The sequence below is a fragment of the Coregonus lavaretus genome, assembly GCF_964263955.1.
Source record: "Coregonus lavaretus genome assembly, contig: HAP1_SCAFFOLD_7048, whole genome shotgun sequence".
Classification (NCBI taxonomy): Eukaryota; Metazoa; Chordata; class Actinopteri; order Salmoniformes; family Salmonidae; genus Coregonus; species Coregonus lavaretus.
The window spans coordinates 1-27,234 of NW_028158501.1; the positions used below are offsets into that span (position 1 = coordinate 1).

The following is a 27,234-nucleotide window of genomic DNA, read 5'->3' on the forward strand; positions in this document are numbered from 1 at the left end:
TACATGCACATGGCCAATTATGCAAATTTGGTGTAATCGGAGTAGATAGCCAAAGTGAATTTACAAAGTGATAATGCCCGAGAAGCTGGTGTTTGGAGGATATATGTACTCCTGAGTGGCGCAGTGTACTCCTGAGTGGCGCAGTGGTCTAAGGCACTGCATCGCAGTGCTAACTGTGCCACTAGAGATCCTAGTTCGAATCGAGGCTCTGTCGCAGCCGGCCGCGACCGGGAGACTCATGGGCCGCGCACAAGTCGTCCAGGGTAGGGGAGGGAATGGCCGGCAGGGATGTAGCTCAGTTGATAGAGCATGGCGTTTGCAACGCCAGGGCTGTGGGTTCGATTCCCACGGGGGGCCAGTATAAAAAAAATAATATATGTAATCACTAACTGTAAGTCGCTCTGGATAAGAGCGTCTGCTAAATGACTAAAATGTAAATGTATATTGGCACGGGTGTTGTTAGGACCGATACTTTTATACAACGGGTTACCAACATATTCAAATAATGATAGACATATTTTCATTAAACATTATTTTTATTAATTGATTTGCTAGAGACGCGACCCAGTCGTTCAGTCTTTTTGTTCTGTATCTATGGACGCGACCCAGTCGTTCGTTCTGAATGTTCCATTGCCAGTTCAGGCTTGCTAGTTAGCCAACTACGGCTAATTTATAGTCACGTCAAAAAGTGCAGCCCGAATAACAGCAAAGTAGCTTCATTTGCATTTGTTTAAGCTGTTTTCTAGTGATATTTATTTGGATACATCCATAACAATGAGCTAATGAGGCGCGATTTCGCCTGGCATAGAAAATGTGCTCTCTCGTCAGGACAGTTGCGCTGAGGAGCTAGCCAACAATACAGCTACAGTAATACAATCACTTCAAACTGAAGCTGGAAAGACTGCAAATTAGCAGCGTTTCGTTTATATATATCCATAAAAATGATGCCAGCTGATTCATGATTTCGACTGGCTGAGAAACGCTTCCCGCCTGTCTGTCTAGTCCCGACTCCTGACAAGTTCATAACCATCGGACAGCAGGAGAACGAATTTCATCATTGAAACGATGTTGCAAATGTCGGAGCAAGGTTTATACAAATCTCCGCTGTTGAAAACTTAATGTTAGTCTAAAAGAAATGTGAGATAACGTCTAGATGCTTTTTATAGTGGAGATCAAGTTTATAAATTGCCTTGCTGGGCTGATGAGACAGTGGATTGCGCAGTCAGATGTAACAGAGTAAATAGGCATTTGAACTTCATAGATTTAACGGGTGGCTATTTGTGGAATAGGCACCGGCTGGAATGCGGTTTCAACCAATCAGCATTCAGGATTAGACCCACCCCAACAATGTAAGGGTTTTTATCAGACAGCGTCTGTCCGGCTCTGAAACACCGTAACAGTTTCCAGCGGGGGTCACTGGAGTACAAAACACATAACCTCTGTTTCTCCGCGCGTGCGTGGTGCTTCACAGCCATGTCACGGCTGGTGTTTTTATTAGCTAGTAGACAGACCGCCCTGGCCTTCCGTTAAGATCTCATTTATCAGGGTCTAAAGACAAAACCATGGGGGACGAACAAGAGATAATGTGCAAACTAGAAAACATTATGGAAATACGGTAAAAAATTAAAAAAATAAAAACTTAAAAGAAACCACATCTGGTAAATATAGCTGGATGGCTCAGGAAAAGATTGGCTAGCCAGCTAATATTAGCGTCGCGGCTTTGTTATTGCGCTAGGAAGCTAGTTATATGTGCCGACATAGCCTCGAGCAAGGTTAGCAAGCGGTGGTGACCGTTCTACTGTTGTCTTGAAGGAACTGCAAGAAACTAGTTTTTGTTTTGCACGTTACAGAATAGCTTGCTAACTATGCATGATGCATAATCAATCCAGCTGTTTGCATCAACAAAAATCCAGATGCGAAGTGCTTTGCCAGATTAGCGGCTCTGGCTACTTCGCTAGCTATCTTTCTGTCATTAGCCAGGTAGCTAATAATTGGCTAACCATGGTTGGTGGTCCCCTAATGTCTGAGTTCATTCAGGTGGAAGCAGTCAGTATCATCAGTAACATCAGTAGAACAAAAGACGTCTGGACAATAATTACACCAGTTATAACAATGGCATGTGACGCACGTCCATCTCTATTTCGGATATGCATGCATTATATTACTTATTTGCATGACAAATATTATCTCTTCTTATTTCACAATAAACGAATCTATTGCAACAGCAACACAATAATATACCATCATGTCTTGGTTCTGGTCTTAAAAAAAAATAGATGTTTATCTGAAGAGACTAACCAGGATAAATAAAGTAGAAACAATAGAAGATGCCTTAGGGCAATTGGTTTCTGAAGCATGAATGAGTGACGCGAAGTTGAACTGACAGATTGTTGTCTTTGTGCCTTCTGCCCTGTAATCAAAGTAACTAGTGCATTAGTAAATAGACCAGTGGTAGGTAACTACCTAATGTTGTATAATTGGTAACTAACTACTAGTGCATTTGTAAAGTACCTACTGTGTAACATTGGTAACTACTGTTTTACAGTGATAACTTAACTAGTAATGCATTGGTTAAACTGTGTTTTCAGGAATAAGACGGTACAGATGCAGAAGATCAAGACTCGTCTGAAGTCAGAGTTTGAGTCCCTGGAGTCTGAGGAGAAACATCTGAAGGAATACAAACAGGAGATGGACCTCCTACTGCAGGAGAAGATGGCCCATGTAGAGGAGCTACGACTCATACACGCTGATATCAACGTGGTGGGTAGAGAGAGAGAGAGAGAGAGAGAGAAAAGGAGTGTGTGTGTGAGAGAGAGAGACAGAAACCATTATTTGACTTCTAAATGCACAAACAGATTTTAAAGAGTAACTTTCATGAAAAAAAATATTTTTTAATGGTAAACCAGATGTTTTAGGCTTAGTTATAGTAGTAAATCTAGCTATTTTCGCTCGTAGCGGTTCAACGCTACCGAGGGAGCGGTTCGGTATGAAATACACTCCCTTCTAGATGTGCTGGGTGGTATCACATTTACATTTACGTCATTTAGCAGACGCTCTTATCCAGAGCGACTTACAAATAGGTGCATTCACCTTATAGCCAGTGGGATAACCACTTTACAATGTTTTTTTTTGGGGGGGGGGGGTAGAAGGATTACTTTATCCTATCCCAGGTATTCCTTAAAGAGGTGGGGTTTCAAATGTCTGCGGAAGGTGGTGAGTGACTCCGCTGTCCTGGCGTCGTGAGGGAGCTTGTTCCACCATTGGGGTGCCAGAGCAGCGAACAGTTTTGACTGGGCTGAGCGGGAACTATGCTTCCGCAGAGGTAGGGGAGCCAGCAGGCCAGAGGTGGATGAACGCAATGCCCTCGTTTGGGTGTAGGGACTATCACCTCAAGGCTTACTATAAAAGCAGGTGACAGTGTGCCTTATTTGGCAATGGTCTTGGTAAGTGGAGTGTGCCAATATATTTTAATTGATGCTTCCTTGACTAGACTACTGACGTTACACAAAATGTAAAATGCAGTAAGGCACATTTACGCATATGACCAAATACAACGTTTTTGTTTACCGTTTCATACACATTTATAAACATGTAGGCTATGAGGATTACATGTTTGTATTCGTAGCTACATCCATCGTAACAAGAAATAGATGACAATGGTGGTCATATCAACTCGTATTTTTCCCCAACTGCCTTGGCTGATCGGTGTTGCAGTCCGCTAAAACAGTTGGCTCATAGTTCAATGGTTGTGAGCTCTAATCCCACATGGGGCAGATTTTATTTACAACATTCATCCTGTGCTCACACTCTTCTAATTCTGAAAAGTGAAAGCGTACCTGTGAGAGGAGTCGCCCTGGTAGTAGTTGTAGGTTTTTATACAGTACCCAAGACCAATCTGTGAGTTCATTTGACCATTGGAAAAAGATCTAGTGCGTAAAGACTGCAATGCGGGTTGGATTGAATTGAGCCCTTAATCTTCATTTTCACTTCCCAACACAATACCTCAATAAATGTGCGTCCACATTTGAACGATTTATTTTGCGCCCCATGGGGAATTCGAACTTACACCGCAAGTAGTAATAGATGTCAGGAACTCGGCACCTCACCACTGTCAGCTAACTGTCCAGAGCATTATTTGCTTGCGATGCACATCATTTTATTATCAGAGCGTGCCAGTGGACTTCTGGTAAATATGCTTTAGTGAGAAAGTGTTGGGATCAGGTGATCAACTATGTTTACCCATCCCCAAAATGAATATTTATGAGCAATTCCCTCACCCACAACTTGTCACCTGAATGCATTTTTGGAAAATGGGAAGGGGTTGGGCAAAGGCTGAAATTGGGGTTGAGTTAACCTTTAATAGTTTCTTATTTTTCTGTATCTCTCTCCTCTTCTCCTCCCCAGATGGAGAGCACTATAAAGCAGTCGGAGAACGACCTGAATAAGCTGCTGGAGACGACGCGGAGGCTCCACGATGAGTACAAACCCCTGAAGGAACATGTAGACGCCCTGAGGATGACCCTGGGCCTGCACAGACTGCCCAACCTCAACGAAGAGGAGGAGAAACTCTCTCTGGAGTCAGTACACACATATTATACACACACACACACACGGTTGCACATATACACACACACACACACACATCAACTTGTTCTCTGTGCTATCTTCTATCTCTGTTGCGGCTGAGTGGCAGAAGGAGCCTCATGAGCCCACCATCCCAGAATCCCTTGCAGCAGCGGCTGCCGCGGCCCAACAGCTCCAGGTCTCCCGGAAACAAGATGCCCGCCAGACGGCCACCTTCAGACAACAGCCCCCTCCCATGAAGGTACACAGTACACACCCTCCTATGAAGGTACACACACATACACACACATACACACACACTCCTCTCCCCTGTCTTTGTACCTACACAATAATGACACTACTGAAGTCTATGTATTTACATAGTTATGACACACTATAACATCTCTGTTCTCTCCCCAGGCCTGTCTGTCATGCCACCAGCAGATCCATCGCAACGCTCCTATCTGTCCACTGTGTAAGGCCAAGAGTCGCTCCCGCAACCCCAAGAAACCCAAGAGGAAGCCTGATGAGTAGATACACAGATACAGACACACTCTCCTACTACCACCTCATATTGCTACATTTCACATCTGGAATGCAGTAACACGTCTTCATAACCTTCCCCATGCCATGGAACCTATGTTTAGTGTAATCGTCATTATCCTAAGTGTTTTAAAAAAATCAGTGCTCAAGTATTGAAATATAATTGTTAACCTTAACGTTTGATAGACCGTAACCATGTTAAATAAAAATGATTATACTGTAACTGTACCCATGTTGTGATTGGTTCTGGCAGTAGAAATGTAAAACGTACTGCATTCACGTTACTCTGTATTTAACACGTTTGCATTGCATGAACACTTTCCATGGCTGAACTATAATGACTGTGTTGGAATGGTTTGTGATATGAAAGTGGGTTCATTGTTGGAGCGTATAAACCGGGAAGTTGTTCTAATGTTTACTGAAGGCATAAGGGACGGTCAAGGACTGAGAAAACCATGATGCTTACTTGCTTTTAACAGTGTTGTATGTGAAACTTTAATACAATAATAAAATATAAAAATGTCTGTTTTGTACTGCAGTTGGAATTGTATTTTCTTCTAGACTTTAAAATTAATCTCATAATACAGATGATGAATGACACTGACTGTAGATCACACCCTGGGTCCCACAGGGAATATTTCAGATATGTCCACACGGTGATAGTGCCAGTACGAAGGTACCTTTAGCTTAGTTCTTGTACTGTCGTCAAGGAGTTGTCAGGTTAACATTCTGGGCCTTCAAGATAACCCTTCATTGACATTCTGTTGACAGGTTACATCCAGATTCCTGTTCCGTCTCCAAGGTAACCCCAGGTTGCAGTGTGCGTCTCCCTCTGGCCTGCAGTTGTTCCCAGATCCTGCTGGGGGCTTCAGAGGGCTTGGGGATGCTCCTCAGCAGCTCACCCAAAACACACACTGGGAGAATCTCATTTGCATACTTCTGGCATCCTCTCTCCTTGCCTCCTCAAAACCCATTGGATGAGAAAGCCAGAGGTCACTGCCCCTCTCCTCCAATCGGTTTAGAGAAGGAGGCTAGGAGAGAGGACTGAGGAGTATGCAAATGAGATTATCCCACTGCGTCCTACAACACATGAAAACACAGATTAATTGACCTAAATATGCAATATTCTGTTCTCATAGGACTTATTTTTCTTGGGACTGTTTGCAGTTCAGAGTACAGGAACATAAGGACAGAAACGGATTATAATAACATTGTAATCAGCAGGTACAGGACCTAAACAGAAAAGAACACAGATACTGTGAGCAGTCTGTACTGTACCGTGTGTGTTGTACCCTGCTGCAGAGGTGTGTGCGTTGTGTTGTACCCTGTTGCAGAGGAGTGTTGTACCCTGTTGCAAAGGTGTGTGTGTTGTACCCTGTTGCAGAGTTGTGTTGTACCCTGTTGCAGAGGTGTGTTGTACCCTGTTGCAGAGGTGTGTTGTACCCTGTTGCAGAGGTGTGTTGTACCCTGTTGCAGAGGTGTGTGTGTAGTACCCTGTTGCAGAGGTGTGTGTGTAGTACCCTGTTGCAGAGGAGTGTGTATAGTACCCTGTTGCAGAGGAGTGTGTGTAGTACCCTGTTGCAGAGGAGTGTGTATAGTACCCTGTTGCAGAGGTGTGTGTGTAGTACCCTGTTGCAGAGGAGTGTGTATAGTACCCTGTTGCAGAGGTGTGTGTGTAGTACCCTGTTGCAGAGGTGTGTGTGTAGTACCCTGTTGCAGAGGTGTGTGTATAGTACCCTGTTGCAGAGGTGTGTGTGTAGTACCCTGTTGCAGAGGTGTGTGTGTAGTACCCTGTTGCAGAGGAGTGTTGTGTAGTACCCTGTTGCAGAGGTGTGTTGTGTAGTACCCTGTTGCAGAGGTGTGTGTGTGTAGTACCCTGTTGCAGAGGAGTGTTGTGTAGCAAACGGGGATACCTAGTCAGTTGTCAACTGAATGCATTCAACTGAAATGCATCTTCCTCTGAATTAGAGAGCTGCGGGGGACTGCCTTAATCGACATCCACATCATCAGCGCCCGGGGAACAGTGGGTTAACTGCCATGATCAGAGGCAGAACGACAGATTTTCACCTTGTCATCTCAGGGATTTGAACCAGCAACCTTTCGGTTACTGGCCCAACGCTCCTACCCGCCAGGCTACCTGCCGCCTGTGGTCTATCTATCCTCCAGTGTGTTAGTCTAGTTGAGTAATCTTACTCCTTATGAAGGTGTTCAGGGACAAGGCTGCCTGCTACTGCACACAAAACGCCACACACTGATGGGTCATGCAGCTGTGTCCACAGTCTTCACACACACACACACACACACACACACACACACACACACACACACACTGTGTCAGTAAATGACAGCCAGTAGAGACATACAGCCAAAAGATAGTTATGTGAAGAGTAATATTATTTTACCTATCTCATCTCATCTGTGAATTTCTGGAGCTTCAGGACAGAGATGAGCTGTTGGGGGACCGGCTGGGTACCAGTCTGGACAGAAGGACAGAGATGAGCTGTAGGGGGACTGGCTGGGTCCCAGTCTGGTCAGAAGGACAGAGATGAGCTGTAGGGGGACTGGCTGGGTCCCATTCTGGAGCTTCTGGATAGAGATGAGCCGTAGGGGGACTGGCTGGGTCCCATTCTGGAGCTTCAGGATAGAGATGAGGTGTAGGGGGACTGGCTGGCACCCATTCTGGAGCTTCTGGATAGAGATGAGCCGTAGGGGGACTGGCTGGGTCCCATTCTGGAGCTTCAGGACAGAGATGAGCGGTAGGGGGACTGGCTGGGTCCCATTCTGGAGCTTCAGGATAGAGATGAGGTGTAGGGGGACTGGCTGGGTCCCATTCTGGAGCTTCAGGACAGAGATGAGCTGTAGGGGGACTGGCTGGGTACCAGTCTGAAGCTTCAGGACAGAGATGAGCTGTAGGGGGACTGGCTGGGTACCAGTCTGAAGCTTCAGGACAGAGATGAGCTGTAGGGGGACCGGCTGGGTACCAGTCTGAAGCTTCAGGACAGAGATGAGCTGTAGGGGGACTGGCTGGGTCCCAGTCTGGAGCTTCAGGACAAAGATGAGCTGTAGGGGGACTGGCTGGGTACCAGTCTGAAGCTTCAGGACAGAGATGAGCTGTAGGGGGACCGGCTGGGGCCCAGTCTGGACAGAAGGACAGAGATGAGCTGTAGGGGGACCGGCTGGGGCCCAGTCTGGACAGAAGGACAGAGATGAGCTGTAGGGGGACTGGCTGGGTACCAGTCTGGACAGCAGGACAGAGATGAGCTGTAGGGGGACTGGCTGGGTCCCAGTCTGGACAGCAGGGTTGGTCCTGCTCCTTACTCTTGCAGGGTCCAGACTCTCTCGCTCTCTGCTGTCTACTCCTCTGCAGCTCTTTTTCCTGTCTCTCCCTCTGTCCTTTAGGGTTCGGGGGCTTCCCTCTCCTCTCTTGGTTCTGTTTTCTGTGTACTTGTATGATCATCCTCCTACAGGTCTCACTCTGCAACCGCTGCCTCCCCCTCCCTCCCTCCCTCCGAGGGCTGCTCTCTCCCCCCCTCTCCTCCTGGCTCTCTCTCCTCCCCCTCTAGCCTGCAGTTTCTGGGTTCAGTTGATTGTTGATCTGTGTTATCATTCTCCTGCTGTAGATCTCCAGTGCCTCGCCCTCCTCCGTACCTAGGTCATAGAAAAGGCCTTTTTCACGCCGCCGGAAATGCCACTTCCAGTCTTGGGAACCCAACTTCCGCCAAAATGGCACTGCATTTGTTTACGAGGTTGCAAACATAACTTATTTTTTTATTTTTTATTTATTTTTTAAACGGCAACAGGTTAAGGGTCCACAGGCTCAATAGACTAAATGTACCCTCATATGAGGAATAAGGTATTGCGATACAGTACTGAAAATAGTGTTTTGAAACGGGCACCAAATCGCTAAGTCCCCCTGCCAGGAATAATACCAATACAAATAATAACTGACAAAAAATCATCAGTACCATGTCAGACCTGCTGAAATGGCAAAAAAAGTACAAAGTATGAACACAAGAGAATCAAATGTAACGGTTCTTCAAGTCTTATAGACATGGACAGCCCACTAAAAGAGCACATTATGACCCATCTAGAGAACAAAACAATGATGCCAGAGAATCACTGCAGAAGATAAATTATATTTAAAGCAAGACGATGGCCACGCATTTTTCAAATCAGAATCTTATATAACCATACCAAAAACAAACATTTTCCATAACCAGGCAAAAAAAAAGAAAAGGCAATAAGAAAGGATATCTAAATAACAAAGTAAACAGCTGGTCTTCCAGAAGAGTGCCAGTCAGTCATTAATGGAACCTGTATTTGCGTGCGGGTTTGATGCTGACGTAAGTCTTCTTCACCTCCTCCGGCTCCTCTTTCTTCACCAGTTGGTACCGCTCCCCTTTTGTGGTCACCACCTGGTTGCTGTGGTAACGCACCAGTTTCTTGGGGGCATCTTTAGGTGCAACAGGCCTGTGTGTTTTCTCATCCTCCTCCCTGTCCACTAGCATGTACTTCTCCAGGATGCTCTCTTTCATCTTCTGCTCTGCCTGAGGGGAAACCATCTTCCCATAGTTAACGGTGAGAGGTGTGGGGCTGAGCTGGATGTCTCCTTCGATGATGAGGCGGACAGCCTCCTCCATGTCACCTTTAGCAATGGACAAGGCACTCCTGGCCTCTGATAGGCTGCACTTGGGGAACATCTCCAGCAGGAGAGACTCCTGAGCCTCCCACTCAGAGAATGGAACCTTGGCAGTGGCCCCCTCAGTCTGTGCAGTAAGGCAGTGCTTCTCTCTCACTGGAGACCCAGTGGAGGTAGCACTGACTGTCAGTGGGACCTCCATTCTAGCCTTAGGCACACTATTTTCTGAACTCCGGGCTGCAGCTAGTTTTGAAGCCAGGCTGAACATCATATCACAAACTTTAACACTGTCGATTTCAGCAAAGCCAGGAATGTAGGCCTCCAGCATTTCTACAAAGACCTCCACGTCAAAGTTCTCCTCCACACTCTCCTGAGAGCCCAGATCCTCCAGGACTCCAGTGATGTAGGAGAGCAACACATCATCCAGGGAACTCAGATCTGCATCGGGAATGTATGTCTGAATGAACTCCTGCAGGGTATCGTGGATTATCTTGTGATGGTCCATAATGGGCTCAAACCCTGTTAACAAAAACAATACAACATTCAGATTTATTCAAATGTGACGACGGAAATAAAAGGGACTGCGAATTATGCCCCCTTTAATCGAACTGTATCACGAATGCATTACGAATAGATGATGGCTAGCTAGAATTTCATACATAAACTGAATGGTACAGTACCGGCGACCGCTGCGAAGCAGGCAAGAATGGCTAACGTAACTTCGGCTTTCAAAGGTTGACCAAACCGAACTAATATCAAAGACAGTGGCCACTATGATGTAGCTATTATTTTCAGGATTCTCTGATCGATTGACGAACAACTGAATCACGCAATCAGAAGAGATGACAAAGGTCGGATTGACGCTAACTATGTAGCTAAACTGGCTAACTAGCTGTACTGCTGCAGAACATCAAGCTAGCTAGCCCAAACGAACAACGTTATAGTAAAGTGCAACAAAAACTAAAACGTACAAATCTAACCTTATACGTGGAAGAAAGGAAATGTTGGCCCAATTGTGTGTCCCCAAACTGTGTGATTAATTAGCTAGCTATGAGATTATAAAGACTGCTAGCAACTCAAACGTTCTGCACACGCAAAACCACAACAAAACAACATAAAATAACGAGTTTAGCGCTGTTAACAATGATTCTTTACCGCCACCTAGCGTACTGGAGTGGGATTAGATCATGAAGCTGCTCCAAAAAAGAAACAATTCCGATTTCGCTTATGTTATCTCATATTACTAAATGTTATGGAAAAATTTAACCTGCACGTGTCTTTTCTTACTGGCACTGACTTTGCTGATAACTACTTTGAGGGAAAATGTACTTACTACGACTGTGATGTGGTTGTATCACCTAGCTACCTTAAAATTAATGCAGTTATTGTAAATCGCTCTGGATAAAATCGCCTGCTAAATGATTGTAATTACACCAGCAGATCCATCGTAACGCTCCTATCTGTCCACTGTGTAAGGCCAAGAGTCGCTCCCGCAACACCAAGAGGAAGACTGACGACACACACGCACCACCTCATCTTGCTACATTTCACATCTGGAATGCAGTAATACATGTCTTCATAACCTTCTCCATGCCACGGAACCTACGTTTAGTAATATCTTCATTTATCCCCAGTGTTTACTTTTTTAATCAGTGCTTGAGTGTTGAAATGTAATTGTTAACCTTATATTAGGTTTGATAGAACCTAACCATGTTTAATGCAATAAAAAAAACAAAAAAACATTAACATTTAAATACTGTAACTGTACTCATGTTGCTATAGCTGATGAATGCTCAACTCCGCTTACATCGAGATAACTGGTCGCGCGATTTGCTAGCAACAACATTAAGTCACCATCAGCTGATACTTGTAAAAATGCACATTCTGAGAATGCTTACATGTACCTATGTTTGTCCTGTAATTCGGAAAGTATTCAGACCAGTGGCGGCTCCTGAAAAAATTCTCAGGGGGGGCAATTTTTCTGATGATTTAGGTGACCTACACACATTTAAAAAAAGATATGTCCAGCAACAACATGAAGACAGGGGCAGCATATAAGTCAATACCAGAAGCATTTATTGACTGATCTCAAAAGTGTTGGCTTACCAGGGTTGGTGGAGCCCTCAGTTTCATCTTTGCCTCGCAAAGCTAACTCAAACACTCCGCAAAACTTCACACACTGGATTAGCCGGCTGAGGATGTGGCGGTTCTTGCTAATGTCGTAGTAAATATATTTGTTATAGTGAATATGGAATATGATATGTTGAGTAAAATGTTGTGCTAAGATCTATTTAGGTCAGGAGCTGGTTATAAGTTCTGTTCCTATCCAATAACAATGGACAAAAGGGTCCTATCTTGTCAGCCTTGTCAGTTTCAGTTCTCCAGTAAACTTGTGATTATCAACACTAACCTCATCGTTGTGGCGGCGGACAGCTAGCCTGTATCCCTCATCCAGTTGAGTGGGAATGTTCACTCTCCCCAAAGCAGACAATCTCAAACAGCTATCCATGTGGGTCTTTGACAGCTCATGTTTCTTAATCTTTCCTGAAAGATGGTGCATGTCCGTTACACACCAGTCGCTGTCCAAGCGGTGCTGTCTGCCGTGCCGCCTTCAGGGTGAAAGAGTAAGCAGGGGGTAGCAGAAGACTGCATTAGCTACATCGCAGCCTGCTAGCCAGGTTTTTCGTTCGTACCAATTTTTGGAAAATCCTCGGGTGTAGGACTTCCCCCCTTTAGTAGAAACCTGTTGAATTATTAAATTTGGTCTGGGAGGTCCTAATTGTTTCGTTGCCAATTTATCTTCATTTGTTCGCCGACAAAAAGGAACTTCTTTCAAAGACACAATCGAGTTGCACTGAAGCCTAGCCATTTTGATAGTAGTAATGAATTGATTGTCGCTGCTACCCGCTCTTTTCTTAGTTACGTTCATGGTTATGTTACGTATGACGAAAGCGCGTAAGTGCAAGCCCTCAGAAACCCATAGAGATTGTATTGAAAGCTCTGATATTTGAAAAAAATAGATTTTACATGGGAGTCTATGACAGACTTCTGGGCGATTTTCAACCTGACTGAAATCGCCCCAAAAGGGGGGGGGGCCATTTGAAGCACGACTTTAGCCTGATTGGACATTTAGTGGCACTGTGGCAGATCAGACGTCTAGATTACAACACTGATAACTACTGTTGCCGTGATATAATTGATTAGAAAAAAAATCCCTTCCTTTTCCCGTTTGGCAGTGCGTCGCCCATATCGCCCTATTGAACACACCGCCCCTGATTCAGACCCCTTCACTTTTTCCACATTTCGTTATTCTAAAATGGATATATATATATTTTTTCCCATCATACTACACACAATACCCCATAATGACAATGCAAAACAGGTTATTAGAAACTTTTGCAAATGTATTACAAATCAAAAACTGAAATATCACATTTACTCAGTACTTTGTTGAAGCACCTTTGGCAGTGATTACAGCCTCGAGTCTTCTTGGGTATGACGCTACAAGCTTGGCACACCTGTATTTGGGGAGTTTCTCCCATTCTTCTCTGCAGATCTTCTCAAGCTCTGTCAGGTTGGATGGGGAGCGTCGCTGCACAGCAATTTTCAGGTCTCTCCAGAGATGTTCGATTGGGTTCAAGTCCAGGCTCTGGCTGGGCCACTCAAGAACATTCAGAGACTTGTCCCGAAGTCACTCCTGTGTTGTCTTGGCTATGTGCTTAGGGTCATTGTCCTGTTGGAAGGGGAACCTTCGCCCCTGTCTGAGGTCCTGAGCGCTCTGGAGCAGGTTTTCATCAAGGATCTCTCTGTACTTTGCTCCGTTCATCTTTCCCTCGATCCCGACTAGTCTCCCAGTCCCTGCCGCTGAAAAACATCACCACAGCATGATGCTGCCACCACCTTGCTTCACCGTAGGGATGGTGCCAGGTTTCCTCCAGACGTGACGCTTGGCATAGGGAAAATGATGCCATTTCTGCTATGCTCACAGTCACACGGCCAGCATGAGGGTACCGTTAGCTCAGTTCTTGTACTGTCGTCAGGGTAACCCCAGATTCCTGTTCTGTCGCCAAGGTAACCCCAGGTTGCAGTGTGCGTCTCCCCCTGGCATGCAGTTGTTCCCAGATCCTGCTGGGGGCGTCAGAGGGCTTGGGGAGGCCCCTTAGGATCTCTCAGAATAGACACACAGCGTCCTACAACACATGAGAACACAGGTTACTTCATCCACTACACACCATATTTTTTTTCAGGGACTGTTGGTAGTTTAGATGGTCATTTCAGGACAGAAACTGAAAATAATAACATAGCTAAGCAGGGAATGTATTGACAAGACAGAAGTAGGAAGGAACACTGCATGTGAAGAGCCTGTATTCCATGTGCAGTCTGTCTTCCTGTGTTGTACCCTGTTGCAGAGGTGTGTTGTACCCTGTTGCAGAGGTGTGTTATGTTGTACCCTGTTGCAGAGGTGTGTTGTGTTGTACCCTGTTGGGCTTCCTGCTGCTGCACACACACTCCACACACTGATGGGTCATACAGCTCTGTGTCCACAGTCTTAACACACACACACACAGACACACACACTGTTATGTGTGTGTCAGTAATTGCTGCAGCCAGAGTTAGCCTCACCCCCATAGAGCAATACGGCTGAGCGATACAATGAGACTAAGCCACAGTAGACCCACCAGAACAGATACAATTCCTATGCCCAGACAAAGTGTATGTCTCACCCGTCTCATCTCCTCTGTGAAAGTCTTCATCTTCAGGGCAGAAATGAGCTGTAAAGGGACATGCTCGGGTTGAAGCTGGGGCTCTCCTGCAAGGTCCTCACACTCCCTCTGTCTCCACCCCTCTTTACCTTCTGCCTCTCTCTCCTCTCACTCGCTCGCTGCTGTAGTTTCTGTGTTCTGTTTTCTGTGTACGTGTCTGATCATCCTCCTACAGGTCTCACTCTGCAATTCCAGCCTCCCCCTCCCTCTGGGGGCTGCTCTCTCTCCTCCTGATTCTGGGTTAAGTTAATAATAATAATAATAATAATATGCCATTTAGCAGACGCTTTTATCCAAAGCGACTTACAGTCATGCGTGCATACATTTTTTTGTGTATGGGTGGTCCCGGGGATCGAACCAACTACCTTGGCGTTTCAAGCGCCGTGCTCTACCAGCTGAGCTACAGAGGACCACAGTTTGTTGTTTGTTGACCTGTGTTATCATTCTCCTTCATTAGATCTCCAGTGCCTCGTTCTCCTCCGTACCTAGGGCCAATAAAAAATACCCTTTTCAACCGCCGGAAATGCCACTTCCAGTCTAGGAACACAACTTCCGGCAACATGGCGACGCATTTGTTTAACAGTACGAGGTCTTTAACGTAACTTCGGCTTTCAAAGGTTGAACAAACCGTCCTAATATCAAAAACAGTGGCCACTATGCGATATTATTTTCAGGATTTTTGGATCAATTGACGGCCAACTGAATTACGTAACGAAAGGAGTTGACGAAAGTCGGATTGATGCTAGCTAACGTTAGCTGTACTGCTGCAGACCATCTAACGTTTAGCCTCAACGAATATAGTAAAGTGCACAAAACTACAACGTACAAGTACAAATCCAACCTTGTACGTGAAAGAAAGAAAATGTTGACGCAATTGTGTATCCCCAAACTTTGTGATGAATTAGCTAGCTATTAGAATAAAAATACGGGGGGCCAGTATGAAAAATGTATGCAATCACTAACTGTAAGTCGCTCTGGATAAGAGCGTCTGCTAAATGACTAAAATGTCAATGTAAATGTACTTTAGCTAGCTAGCTACACACCCAAAACTACAACAGAGCAACCATTTTCTACTTGCGAGGGCAGTGCTGCTAACAATAATTATTCACCGCCACCTAGCGTAGTGGGGTGGGATAGATGAAGAGGGTCCAAAAATGAAAAAGTTCAAATTTTGAAATACTTTTAGCTAACCTCAGTTTATCTGCCTGCTTACATTATTTCATATGACAAAATGTAATGTTAATCATGATTCTTTATGATATGATATTATATTATAGTATACTTTATTGCCTGCATATATTTTATTGTAGAAACGTATAATATAGGCAGGCATAACTAAACTACGAAAGCAGGCCTACTTTGAGAAATTGGCTACATTTTCAGTTCAGTTATAAGGACAAAGTAATCTAAGCTATAAGCAAACAATGGTTACATCAAATAATTTCCCTTCCCTGTGTTTTTGAGAGTCGGAAACAGACTTCACCTCCCAAAATGCCTGGAATGTGTAGATCTAGTGGGGGCAGGTAGCTTAGTGGTTAAGAGCGTTGTGCCAGTAACCGAAAGGTCGCTGGTTCTAATCCCCGACTTGAATCCCCGGTGAAAAATCTGTCCCTTGAGCAAGGCACTTAACCCTAATTGCTCCTGTAAGTCGCTCTGGAGTGTCTGTTAAATGACTAAAATGTAAATGTAAGATGCATGCCATACTTCTACAAATGCAGAGGTCTTCTTGATCATGGTTCTGGGGGTAGGGCAGGGCTGTGTGAACAGCTGATAGTCTAAAACAGCCTCTCTGACAGTCAGACAGCTGCAGACAGGCTATAAGATGGTTGCCAGTCACAGTGTAAACTAAAGGCATGGTGGTGATGACAGGCCTGTTACACGTCAGCACAAAGCATTTCACTTATAGGATTTCAATACACACTTACACTCTTTAAAAAAGTTACTTTCTGTGAGCATGGCAAGCTGAAATGAAAATAGACTGAACTAAGCCTGATTTCAGATCACACATCTGATGACATATTTGCTGGTACAGTAGTCTAGTGGTGTATTTCTACTACTGACCATCAGTTATAGAACACCAGAGAGTACCAAGGCCCCTGCGCACCAACCAAACTCTCAGCCTGAGTGTCAGTGTCACTAGTCTTATCACCAATCTAATTATAACCCCCGCAGTTCTCCAAGAATGGAAGTTTAGGTAGGTCCATCTGTGTGCCTAAAAATAGCCCCCCAGCCAGCCAGACCCCCTCTCTGCTCTGCTGTGTTAGACAGCAACACACCCGCGGGCACAAACACCCCCCCCCCCCCACCCCCCCACCCCAGCTCTCAGACCCCAGTCCCTGTGTGGATCCAGCAACACATTCCTCCTGGAGTCTTCTCCTCTTCTTCCACGTGACCGACGGACCATGGAGTTATTAAAGAGTGGAAAGTGTTTACTACCAACGTCCTGATTAACATTGTTGGCAGAGAGATCACTGGTTGGTGACCCTGTGGGTGAGGTAAGTGGAAAGCATTGTTAACCACCATTTGCTGGGTCTCTGGACCATAGTAGCTATAGCAGGAGTTAAATGGGGAACGGGATTCTGTCTGGGTTGGAAGTTTGTAACAGTCCCCAAATCGGTTGCTTAATCCATCTTCACATTATGCCCTCTCTGCCAACTTGTGCAAACCCATATGGTGAAGACTTATATTTAACTAATTTAACACTTACATTGAAATGTCTATTTCATTAAGTGTTCATCCCACTTGGCTTCCAATAACACATTTACAGATGTCTGACAATAAATGAACTGAATTTGAAAAAAGGTTCATATATAATACTGTGCATTGGGCTCTATGTAGTGTGTTAGAGAGAGAAGCTTATAACACAAACATTCACAGCAATGAAGTGGCCTATCTATACCTGTCTATTATCTATTCCTGTCTATGATCTATTCCTTTCTATCTATTCCTGTTTCTATCTATTCCTGTTTCTATCTATTCCTGTCTATGATCTATTCCCTGTCTCTATCTAGTCCTGTCTCTATCTATTATTGTCTCTATCTATTCCTTTATATTATATATTCCTGTCTATGATCTATTCCTGTTTCTATCTATTCCCTGTTTCTATCTATTCCCTGTTTCTATCTATTCCTGTTTCTATCTATTCCTGTCTATTATCTATTCCCTGTCTATATATTCCTGTATATTATCTATTCCCTGTCTCTATCAATTCCCTGTCTATTATCTATTCCCTGTCTCTATATATTCCCTGTCTCTATCTATTCCCTGTCTCTATCTATTCCCTGTCTCTATCTATTCCCTGTCTCTATCTATTCCTGTCTATTATCTATTCCTGTCTATTATCTATTCCCTGTCTATTATCTATTCATGTCTCTATCTATTCCCTGTCTATTATCTATTCCCTGTCTCTATCTATTCCTGTTTCTATCTATTCCTGTCTATTATCTATTCCCTGTCTATCTATTCCTGTATATTATCTATTCCCTGTCTCTATCTATTCCCTGTCTATTATCCATTCCCTGTCTCTATATATTCCCTGTCTCTATCTATTCCCTGTCTCTATCTATTCCCTGTCTCTATCTATTCCCTGTCTCTATCTATTCCCTGTCTATTATCTATTCCCTGTCTCTATCTAATCCCTGTCTCTATCTATTCCCTGTCTCTATCTATTCCCTGTCTATTATCTATTCCCTGTCTCTATCTAATCCCTGTCTCTATCTATTCCCTGTCTCTATCTATTCCCTGTCTATTATCTATTCCCTGTCTCTATCAATTCCCTGTCTATTATCAATTCCCTGTCTATTATCTATTCCCTGTCTCTATCTATTCCCTGTCTCTATCTATTCCCTGTCTATATCTATTCCCTGTCTCTATCTATCCCCTGTCTCTATCTATTCCCTGTCTCTATCTATTCCCTGTCTATTATCTATTCCCTGTCTCTATCTATTCCCTGTCTCTATCTATTCCCTGTCTCTATCTATTCCCTGTCTCTATCTATTCCTGTCTATTATCCATTCCCTGTCTATCTATTCCCTGTCTCTATCTATTCCCTGTCTCGATCTATTCCCTGTCTCTATCTATTCCCTGTCTATTATCTATTCCCTGTCTCTATCTATTCCCTGTCTATTATCTATTCCCTGTCTCTATATATTCCCTGTCTCTATCTATTCCCTGTCTCTATCTATTCCCTGTCTATTATCTATTCACTGTCTCTATCAATTCCCTGTCTATTATCTATTCATGTCTCTATCTATTCCCTGTCTATTATCTATTCCCTGTCTCTATATATTCCCTGTCTCTATCCATTCCCTGTCTCTATCTATTCCCTGTCTATTATCTATTCCCTGTCTCTATCTAATCCCTGTCTCTATCTATTCCCTGTCTCTATCTATTCCCTGTCTATTATCTATTCCCTGTCTCTATCAATTCCCTGTCTATTATCAATTCCCTGTCTATTATCTATTCCCTGTCTCTATCTATTCCCTGTCTCTATCTATTCCCTGTCTATATCTATTCCCTGTCTCTATCTATCCCCTGTCTCTATCTATTCCCTGTCTCTATCTATTCCCTGTCTATTATCTATTCCCTGTCTCTATCTATTCCCTGTCTCTATCTATTCCCTGTCTCTATCTATTCCCTGTCTCTATCTATTCCTGTCTATTATCCATTCCCTGTCTATCTATTCCCTGTCTCTATCTATTCCCTGTCTCGATCTATTCCCTGTCTCTATCTATTCCCTGTCTATTATCTATTCCCTGTCTCTATCTATTCCCTGTCTATTATCTATTCCCTGTCTCTATATATTCCCTGTCTCTATCTATTCCCTGTCTCTATCTATTCCCTGTCTATTATCTATTCCCTGTCTCTATCAATTCCCTGTCTATTATCTATTCATGTCTCTATCTATTCCCTGTCTCTATCTATTCCCTGTCTCTATCTATTCCCTGTCTCTATCTATTCCCTGTCTCTATCTATTCCTGTCTATTATCCATTCCCTGTCTATCTATTCCTGTATATTATCTATTCCCTGTCTCTATCTATTCCCTGTCTATTATCTATTCATGTCTCTATCTATTCCCTGTCTCTATCTATTCCCTGTCTCTATCTATTCCCTGTCTATTATCCATTCCCTGTCTCTATCTATTCCTGTTTCTATATATTCCCTGTCTCTATCTATTCCCTGTCTCTATCTATTCCCTGTCTATTATCCATTCCCTGTCTCTATCTATTCCCTGTCTCTATCTATTCCCTGTCTCTATCTATTCCCTGTCTATTATCCATTCCCTGTCTCTATCAATTCCCTGTCTATTATCCATTGCCTGTCTCTATCTATTCCTGTTTCTATCTATTCCCTGTCTCTATCTATTCCCTGTCTCTATCTATTCCCTGTCTATTATCCATTCCCTGTCTCTATCTATTCCCTGTCTCTATCTATTCCCTGTCTCTATCTATTCCCTGTCTATTATCCATTCCCTATCTCTATCTATTCCCTGTCTATTATCTATTCCCTGTCTCTATCTATTCCCTGTCTCTATCTATTCCCTGTCTATTATCTATTCCCTGTCTCTATCTATTCCCTGTCTCTATCTATTCCCTGTCTCTATCTATTCCCTGTCTATTATATATTCCCTGTCTCTATCTATTCCCTGTCTCTATCTATTCCCTGTCTCTATCTATTCCCTGTCTCTATCTATTCCCTGTCTATTATATATTCCCTGTCTCTATCTATTCCCTGTCTCTATCTATTCCTGTCCCGAAGCACAGATGAGCCCTGGCTGGTACAAACCCAGTCAGTTTAGTTATGCCTGTGTGTCTGTATTCTCCCTGTCTTTGTCTGATGCTGGTGACAACACCAATTTTCCCTCAGAGGATCTATAAAGTTTATTCATTAATTTAATTATAGCCCCCTCCTCTCTCTCTCTCTCTCTCTCTCTCTCTCTCTCTCTCTCTCTCTCTCTCTCTCTCTCTCTCTCTCTCTCTCTCTCTCTCTCTCTCTCTCTCTCTCTCTCTCTCTCTCTCTCTCTCTCTCTCTCTCTCTCTCTCTCTCTCTCTCTCTCCTCAGATTGGGGAGTTGTAACGGTTACATCTATAGTACCAGTATGGTCCTAGACCGTATCAACACACCCACCAACGCTCTCAAAATGAGTCTAATGGACGTCTCCAAGATCTTCTCTCTGCTTCAGCCCAAGGAAGAGGATGAGGAGGACAGTGAGCATGGCCAGGTAAAACCAATGAGCTTGCAGTGCTTTGTAACTTAGCAACCTATCACTGGGACAGCATCAGTAGACTTGCACAGCATCAGACTCACTGGGAAGATTGTAAGGGGGTGACTTCCCAAGTCTACATGGGTGTGACCTAACCAGGGTCGTATTCATTAGGAACACCGTAGCAAAACGTTTCAAAATTATGTCCAACAGAAAACAAGCATATCTTATTGAACAAGTTTAGATAGTACCTCCCTGTTTCTGTTTTCTTTTGTTTTGAGTGTGGTGAACACATTTACATTTTAGTAATTTAGCAGACGCTCTTATCCAGAGCGACTTACAGTTAGTGAGTGCGTACATTTTCATACTGGCCCCCTGTGGGAAACGAACCCACAACCCTGGCGTTGCGAGCGCCATGCTCTACCAACTGAGCTACAGGGGACTATACCACCCAGCAGTGCAACCCAATAACACTGTGTCTATGGTACATGGATGTATAATACTCCTCTGTTCCCCAGGCTCTGAACCAGGCGGTGAGCAGTGATGACGTGGTGGTGTTAGCTGAGCTGTTATCCCAGGAGAGCTACAGAAGGAGTATCAACAGCAGAAGTGGCTGGGGGATCCCTGTTACCCCCCTACGGACCGCCGCAGCACATGGCCACCTGAGGTGTCTGGAACTGCTGCTGGAGCACGGAGCCGAGGTGAGATATGGTGATAGAATACCTTGGCCTAGCTTCTCCAACTGACGCCTACTCCTGACATGGACTAAAAAAAACATGGTTTATTTTAGTCTGCACTTTTAGAGTTAAGGTTGATTCAAACAACAGTCATTTACTCTATGCTACTGTATAAGCACGTCGTGACAACTGCTGATGTAAAAAGGGCTTTCTAAATAAATGTGATTTAGCCTATTGATTAATTCTTGTTTGGTGATTGATTGGTTTTGCAGGTGGACAGTCTAGATGTGAAGGCCCAGACCCCTCTGTTTACCGCGGTCAGTGGTAAACACCTGGACTGTGTTGTGGTCTTACTAAAGGCTGGAGCCGACCCCAACGGCAGCCCGTACAACAACTGTTCCCCGGTGCTGACCGCCGCCCGCGAGGGAGACGTGGAGGTCCTCAGGGAGCTGCTTCAGTTCGGAGCCGAGGTCGACGTCTGGCCCAAAGTCCCTGAGTGGGCCTCCAACGCCACAGCCTGCAGGGGACCCCTGTACATATCCGCTGTATATGGACACCTGGACTGCTTTAAACTGCTGCTGCTCCATGGGGCTAATCCTAACTATAACTGTAAGTCAGAGAAGATGCTGGCCAGGATCAAGCAGCCCAAGACGGTGCTGGAGATGTGTCTGAGGTATGGCTGTGGAGTGGAATACATACAGCTGCTCATAGACTTTGGGGCAGACGTGTATCTGCCCACGCTGATTATTGACAAGACCACCAAGCAGAACGAAGCCGTGGTGCTGCTGCTCAAGGAGAGAGGTGAGAACAACACACACACACTTGTTAAACATTTGTTTTATATTTGTTAAACATTTGTTTCATATTTGTTAAACATTTGTTACAGATTTGCTACATTTCTTGCACATAAGTTATACATTTGTTACATATTTGACTGTCACATATTCCGTCTGTTCTGTATCTCTAAGTGATTGATGGTTGTTAATGATCAGAACTTTGGAGCGTTTAACAAGAACCTCTTCTGTGTTTTATGTCCAGTTTGTCCCAATACTCTGATGTCACAGACACGGCTTGCGATTCGGAGCTACCTCCCCATGGTTAACAAAATGGCGTCCATAGACCGCTTGGACATTCCCCAGATACTGAGGAACTACCTGAAACATCTCACCTGACCTCTAACTCCTTATCTCTGAATTCTGTGTGAAGATGATGTCGTGAATGGATATCCCAAATGGCTGTGTCTCAATAGTCTACAGTGGATTCCTCTGCTTCATCTCCACTGTTCTGAAAACACATGGAGGAGGATTTCTGCAAAACTTAAACAAAAGTGCAACAATTTCATACCATCCTCCACTGTCTCTACTGAGTGCATCATGGGCAGCAAAGTCCAGTTTGTTCTGTTTTTATTGTAAGTGTGATTAATAATTATACCAAGTTTGCCTTTGAATAGCTGTAGAGGTTTTATTCGAATAAACATATTTATTTAACTTCATCTCTGTGATTGAATTCAGCAAATTGTGTTTAAATGTAATCATTGGAAATTGGTTGAAGGCTGCTGAAACTATGGTGAAGACACTGCCCTCTCCTGGACAGTTATATGAGAGGAGCCCACAAAGCTTCAGGAGAAACATTTGGTAAGTGTAAAACCACGAGTAACCACTAGGTGTCACACTACCCCTGTAAATGTATTCTCCATCTATGAAATCACTGCTCACCGTCTGCAAGTAATCTTCAGTCAAACTAAAAACAATGTCATTTGCGCAATCTCGCTCACATTATGAGTGACCTTGCTGAAGACTGAAGTTAGTTCCCTAAGTTAATTCCTAGGCTTTAGCTCAGTGACACAGTCTTGTGGAGCGCAAGAGACTCAGGTTCAAACCCAGGTTCAAACTCGGGTTCAAACCCAGTCAATCACTGGAGCAGCAAACAGGGAGAAGATGCCTTATTTGAACAGGATTAGTACACAGACAGGATATGACATCACATTACAGGATGAGGATATCCTGTCTAACGTCCCCATTGACCTTAGGACACAGTTCAGTATATAGAGTTTTTTATTTCAACTAAAGTACAGTTATATCAGACATGGTTAAGTTTTTACAGATAAATACAACATAATTCCCAGTGCTCTTTGATTACATCAAAACATAAATACATAGACTTCTTGACGCTCCCCATTCACAGTTTCAGGATTTGAATAGGCATTACATAGTTTTCAGAGTTGGTTTTTCCATTTATACAACCAATCAAAACAAATCTAATCTAAGGCCAGAGAGAAAATATATGTTCCTGCTATTTGTACTGTACATGGTGATGACATATAAAATAGAAGTCATACGAGAGTCCAACCAACCCCCATTCTAGATGGCAATGTGAATAGCCTAGTAGCTCCAACTAAACTTGTTACTTGTCTTGTAATCTGTTTCTTTTATGTTTTCAGTGTACATCCATTAGTACCCTGACTGTTCTGAAACCACGTACTACTTTATAACCAACTAGAGAAAAGCAACAAGGATTTGTAATGATGACTGTGTGTACGTCCCACATGGCACCCTATTCCCTGTATAGTGCACTACATTTCATCAGGGCCCATAGGGAATATATAGGGAATAGGGTGCCATTTGGGACAAAGCCAGTGCATCATATGTATAATGGCTGCTACAAATTTCTCCTTCCTTTCAGCCCTAAATATAGCCTCACCCGGCCAACAACAGAATCAAGGGCTTATACTGCCAATGTCTAAAACAACAACAAACATTTGATGTTAATATCAACATAATATACCATATTGAATTTCATAAATATTTGTGCTATTATTGGGAGGAAAATAAATATCCTGTCTCCTAAATGCACCTCAAAGAATACATGACTGTGTTGGGTAGAGCTGCTGACATGAATAGATCCAGTGTATGAATGTATCCAGGATTATGGTTACATATAGCTCCTTCTACCAGGTTTCTTATTGGTTCAGCATAAATACATGCTAACAGCATGAACAGCAGATAGAACTCCTATTTGGTGTGCTGTTGCCATAGAAAAATTACCCGTTTTACCTTGAATCTGTTCTGCAGGAGTGGTAGAATATTCTATCAATAGTCAGTGCATGGCAGAGAACTAACTGATCAAATTAACAAATTATTTATCAAAGTATAAACTAGAGTCCAGTGTTATGTTAATAGTGTTAACCACCAATCAGTTAATTATTGATTGATTGATAGCAAACCACAATCCAATGTTAGAATAATATTATTATGGCATGTCAGTGGATTTACATTCTCTTCTGCTGTCTGCCATGAATAAATATAATCCCTTGAGAGAGGGAAACAGTATATTATGGCCAGGGAAAAGATTTAGGCCTAGAGAAAACATAATATCCTTACATGGAATGAAACAGTGGAAGGTTGTAGAATAATGGCAAGCATGTTGGTTGTTAAAGTAAGAGAAAACCAAATCTTCAAAGAGTTAATCTCATGTGTCATGCAGAACTCTGGATGCCATAAACATCATGCATCTATCTACCTGGTACTGAGGCTAGAACTGTGTCTCAAATGGCACCCTATCCCCTTTATAGTGCACTACTTTTGAACAGGGCCCATGGAGCTCTGGTCAAAAGTAGTGCACTATATAGGGAATAGGGTGCCATTTGAGCTGTAACCTAGAACTGAAATAACACTGTTGGTGGTCTCCAACGTAAAATACCAATATTGTAATATAATATATGATCTGTTGTTTATACAGTATGCACATGTAGCTAGCTGCTTGTCACAAGTAATATGACTGTTCTGTTCCTCACCATTTCAAGTCAGTTAGCTTCTCTAAACGGTTTAAGTTGAATTGGAAAAGAAAAGAAAAAGGAATGTCAATAAACCAAATACTGACCTTCTGTCAAACCCCCTGAGTCTTTCATTAATACACGGAGGAGATCAATAGGACAATTGATTAAAATCTAAATGAAATTATTTATTCTAAATTTAATATTAAATAGTCTTAGAATTTGTTAGACAATAACAGTGAAATGTCCCTCATACTCAACAGATCCACATCCCCAGTGCAATGATGTGGTATTACAATAACAGCCTGACCTCCTAGTCTGGAATACACACTGGATATGTCTCTGTTTCACTGTTGATTCGCTTAGAGTGATATTCAGAGTGATATTCAGAGTGACATTTAGAGTGATATTCAGAGTGATATTCAGAGTGACATTTAGAGTGATAATCAGAGTGATATTTAGAGTGACATTTAGAGTGATATTCAGAGTGATATTCAGAGTGATATTTAGAGTGATATTTAGAGTGATATTTAGAGTGATATTCAGAGTGATATTCAGGGTGACATTTAGAGTGATAATCAGAGTGATATTCAGAGTGACATTTAGAGTGATAATCAGAGTGATATTTAGAGTGACATTTAGAGTGATATTCAGAGTGATATTCAGAGTGATATTTAGAGTGATATTTAGAGTGATATTTAGAGTGATATTCAGAGTGATATTTAGAGTGATATTCAGGGTGACATTTAGAGTGATATTCAGAGTGATATTTAGAGTGATATTCAGGGTGATATTCAGAGTGATATTCAGAGTGACATTTAGAGTGATATTCAGAGTGATATTTAGAGTGATATTCAGGGTGATATTCAGAGTGATATTCAGAGTGACATTTAGAGTGATATTCAGAGTGATATTTAGAGTGACATTTAGAGTGATATTCAGAGTGATATTTAGAGTGATATTCAGGGTGATATTCAGAGTGATATTCAGAGTGACATTTAGAGTGATATTCAGAGTGACATTTAGAGTGACATTTAGAGTGATATTCAGAGTGATATTTAGAGTGATATTCAGAGTGATATTCAGAGTGATATTCAGAGTGACATTTAGAGTGATAATCAGAGTGATATTCAGGGTGACATTTAGAGTGATAATCAGAGTGATATTCAGAGTGACATTTAGAGTGATAATCAGAGTGATATTTAGAGTGACATTTAGAGTGATATTCAGAGTGATATTCAGAGTGATATTTAGAGTGATATTTAGAGTGATATTTAGAGTGATATTCAGAGTGATATTTAGAGTGATATTCAGGGTGACATTTAGAGTGATATTCAGAGTGATATTTAGAGTGATATTCAGGGTGATATTCAGAGTGATATTCAGAGTGACATTTAGAGTGATATTCAGAGTGATATTTAGAGTGATATTCAGGGTGATATTCAGAGTGATATTCAGAGTGACATTTAGAGTGATATTCAGAGTGATATTTAGAGTGACATTTAGAGTGATATTCAGAGTGATATTTAGAGTGATATTCAGAGTGACATTTAGAGTGATATTCAGAGTGACATTTAGAGTGACATTTAGAGTGATATTCAGAGTGATATTTAGAGTGATATTCAGAGTGATATTCAGAGTGATATTCAGAGTGACATTTAGAGTGATATTCAGAGTGACATTTAGAGTGACATTTAGAGTGATATTCAGAGTGATATTTAGAGTGATATTCAGAGTGATATTCAGAGTGATATTCAGAGTGACATTTAGAGTGATATTCAGAGTGATATTTAGAGTGATATTCAGGGTGATATTCAGAGCAATATTCAGAGCAATATTCAACCCGATATTCAGAGCAATATTTAGAGTGATATTTAGAACGATATTCAGAGTGATATTTAGAGTGATATTCACAGTGATATTCAGAGTGATATTCAGAGTGATATTCAGAGTGATATTCAGAGTGATATTAGAGTCATATATAGAGGGATATTTAGAGTCATATATAGAGTGATATTTAGAGTGATATTCAGAGATATTTAGAGGGTATCTCTGTTAGATAGCATCTCTGGTA

General features: G+C 42.8%; 3 protein-coding genes across 4 annotated transcripts; 2 read left to right on the forward strand and 1 right to left on the reverse strand.

Annotated features, from left to right (window-relative positions):
- Positions 1–1,463: 1,463 nt before the first annotated feature.
- Positions 1,464–5,644, forward strand: LOC311123899 (zinc finger C4H2 domain-containing protein-like). The gene is made up of 5 exons (XM_084198114.1): positions 1,464–1,615; positions 2,589–2,760; positions 4,405–4,656; positions 4,688–4,825; positions 4,984–5,644. Exons 1-5 carry the CDS (start codon positions 1,563–1,565, stop codon positions 5,095–5,097), a joined length of 729 nt encoding a protein of 242 aa, XP_084054240.1. The 5' UTR covers positions 1,464–1,562; the 3' UTR covers positions 5,098–5,644.
- On the reverse strand, positions 5,243–10,866 carry LOC311123902 (CUE domain-containing protein 2-like). 2 transcript variants are annotated; one of them, XM_084198116.1, is made up of 3 exons: positions 10,726–10,866; positions 7,509–10,264; positions 5,243–6,186 (listed from the first exon to the last, which is right to left on the reverse strand). In XM_084198116.1, exon 2 carries the CDS (start codon positions 10,248–10,250, stop codon positions 9,411–9,413), a length of 840 nt encoding a protein of 279 aa, XP_084054242.1. In that variant the 5' UTR covers positions 10,251–10,264; positions 10,726–10,866; the 3' UTR covers positions 5,243–6,186; positions 7,509–9,410. The 2 variants fall into 2 exon arrangements, with proteins under 2 accessions (XP_084054242.1, XP_084054243.1); XM_084198117.1 differs by having other exon boundaries at positions 10,426–10,846.
- Positions 10,867–20,606: 9,740 nt separating this feature from the next.
- LOC311123900 (ankyrin repeat and SOCS box protein 12-like) lies at positions 20,607–22,560 on the forward strand (the record flags this gene model as incomplete). Its single annotated transcript, XM_084198115.1, has 4 exons — positions 20,607–20,729; positions 21,230–21,412; positions 21,661–22,189; positions 22,427–22,560. The coding sequence occupies 4 exons, from the start codon at positions 20,607–20,609 to the stop codon at positions 22,558–22,560; spliced, it is 969 nt and encodes a 322-aa protein (XP_084054241.1).
- Positions 22,561–27,234: the final 4,674 nt, after the last annotated feature.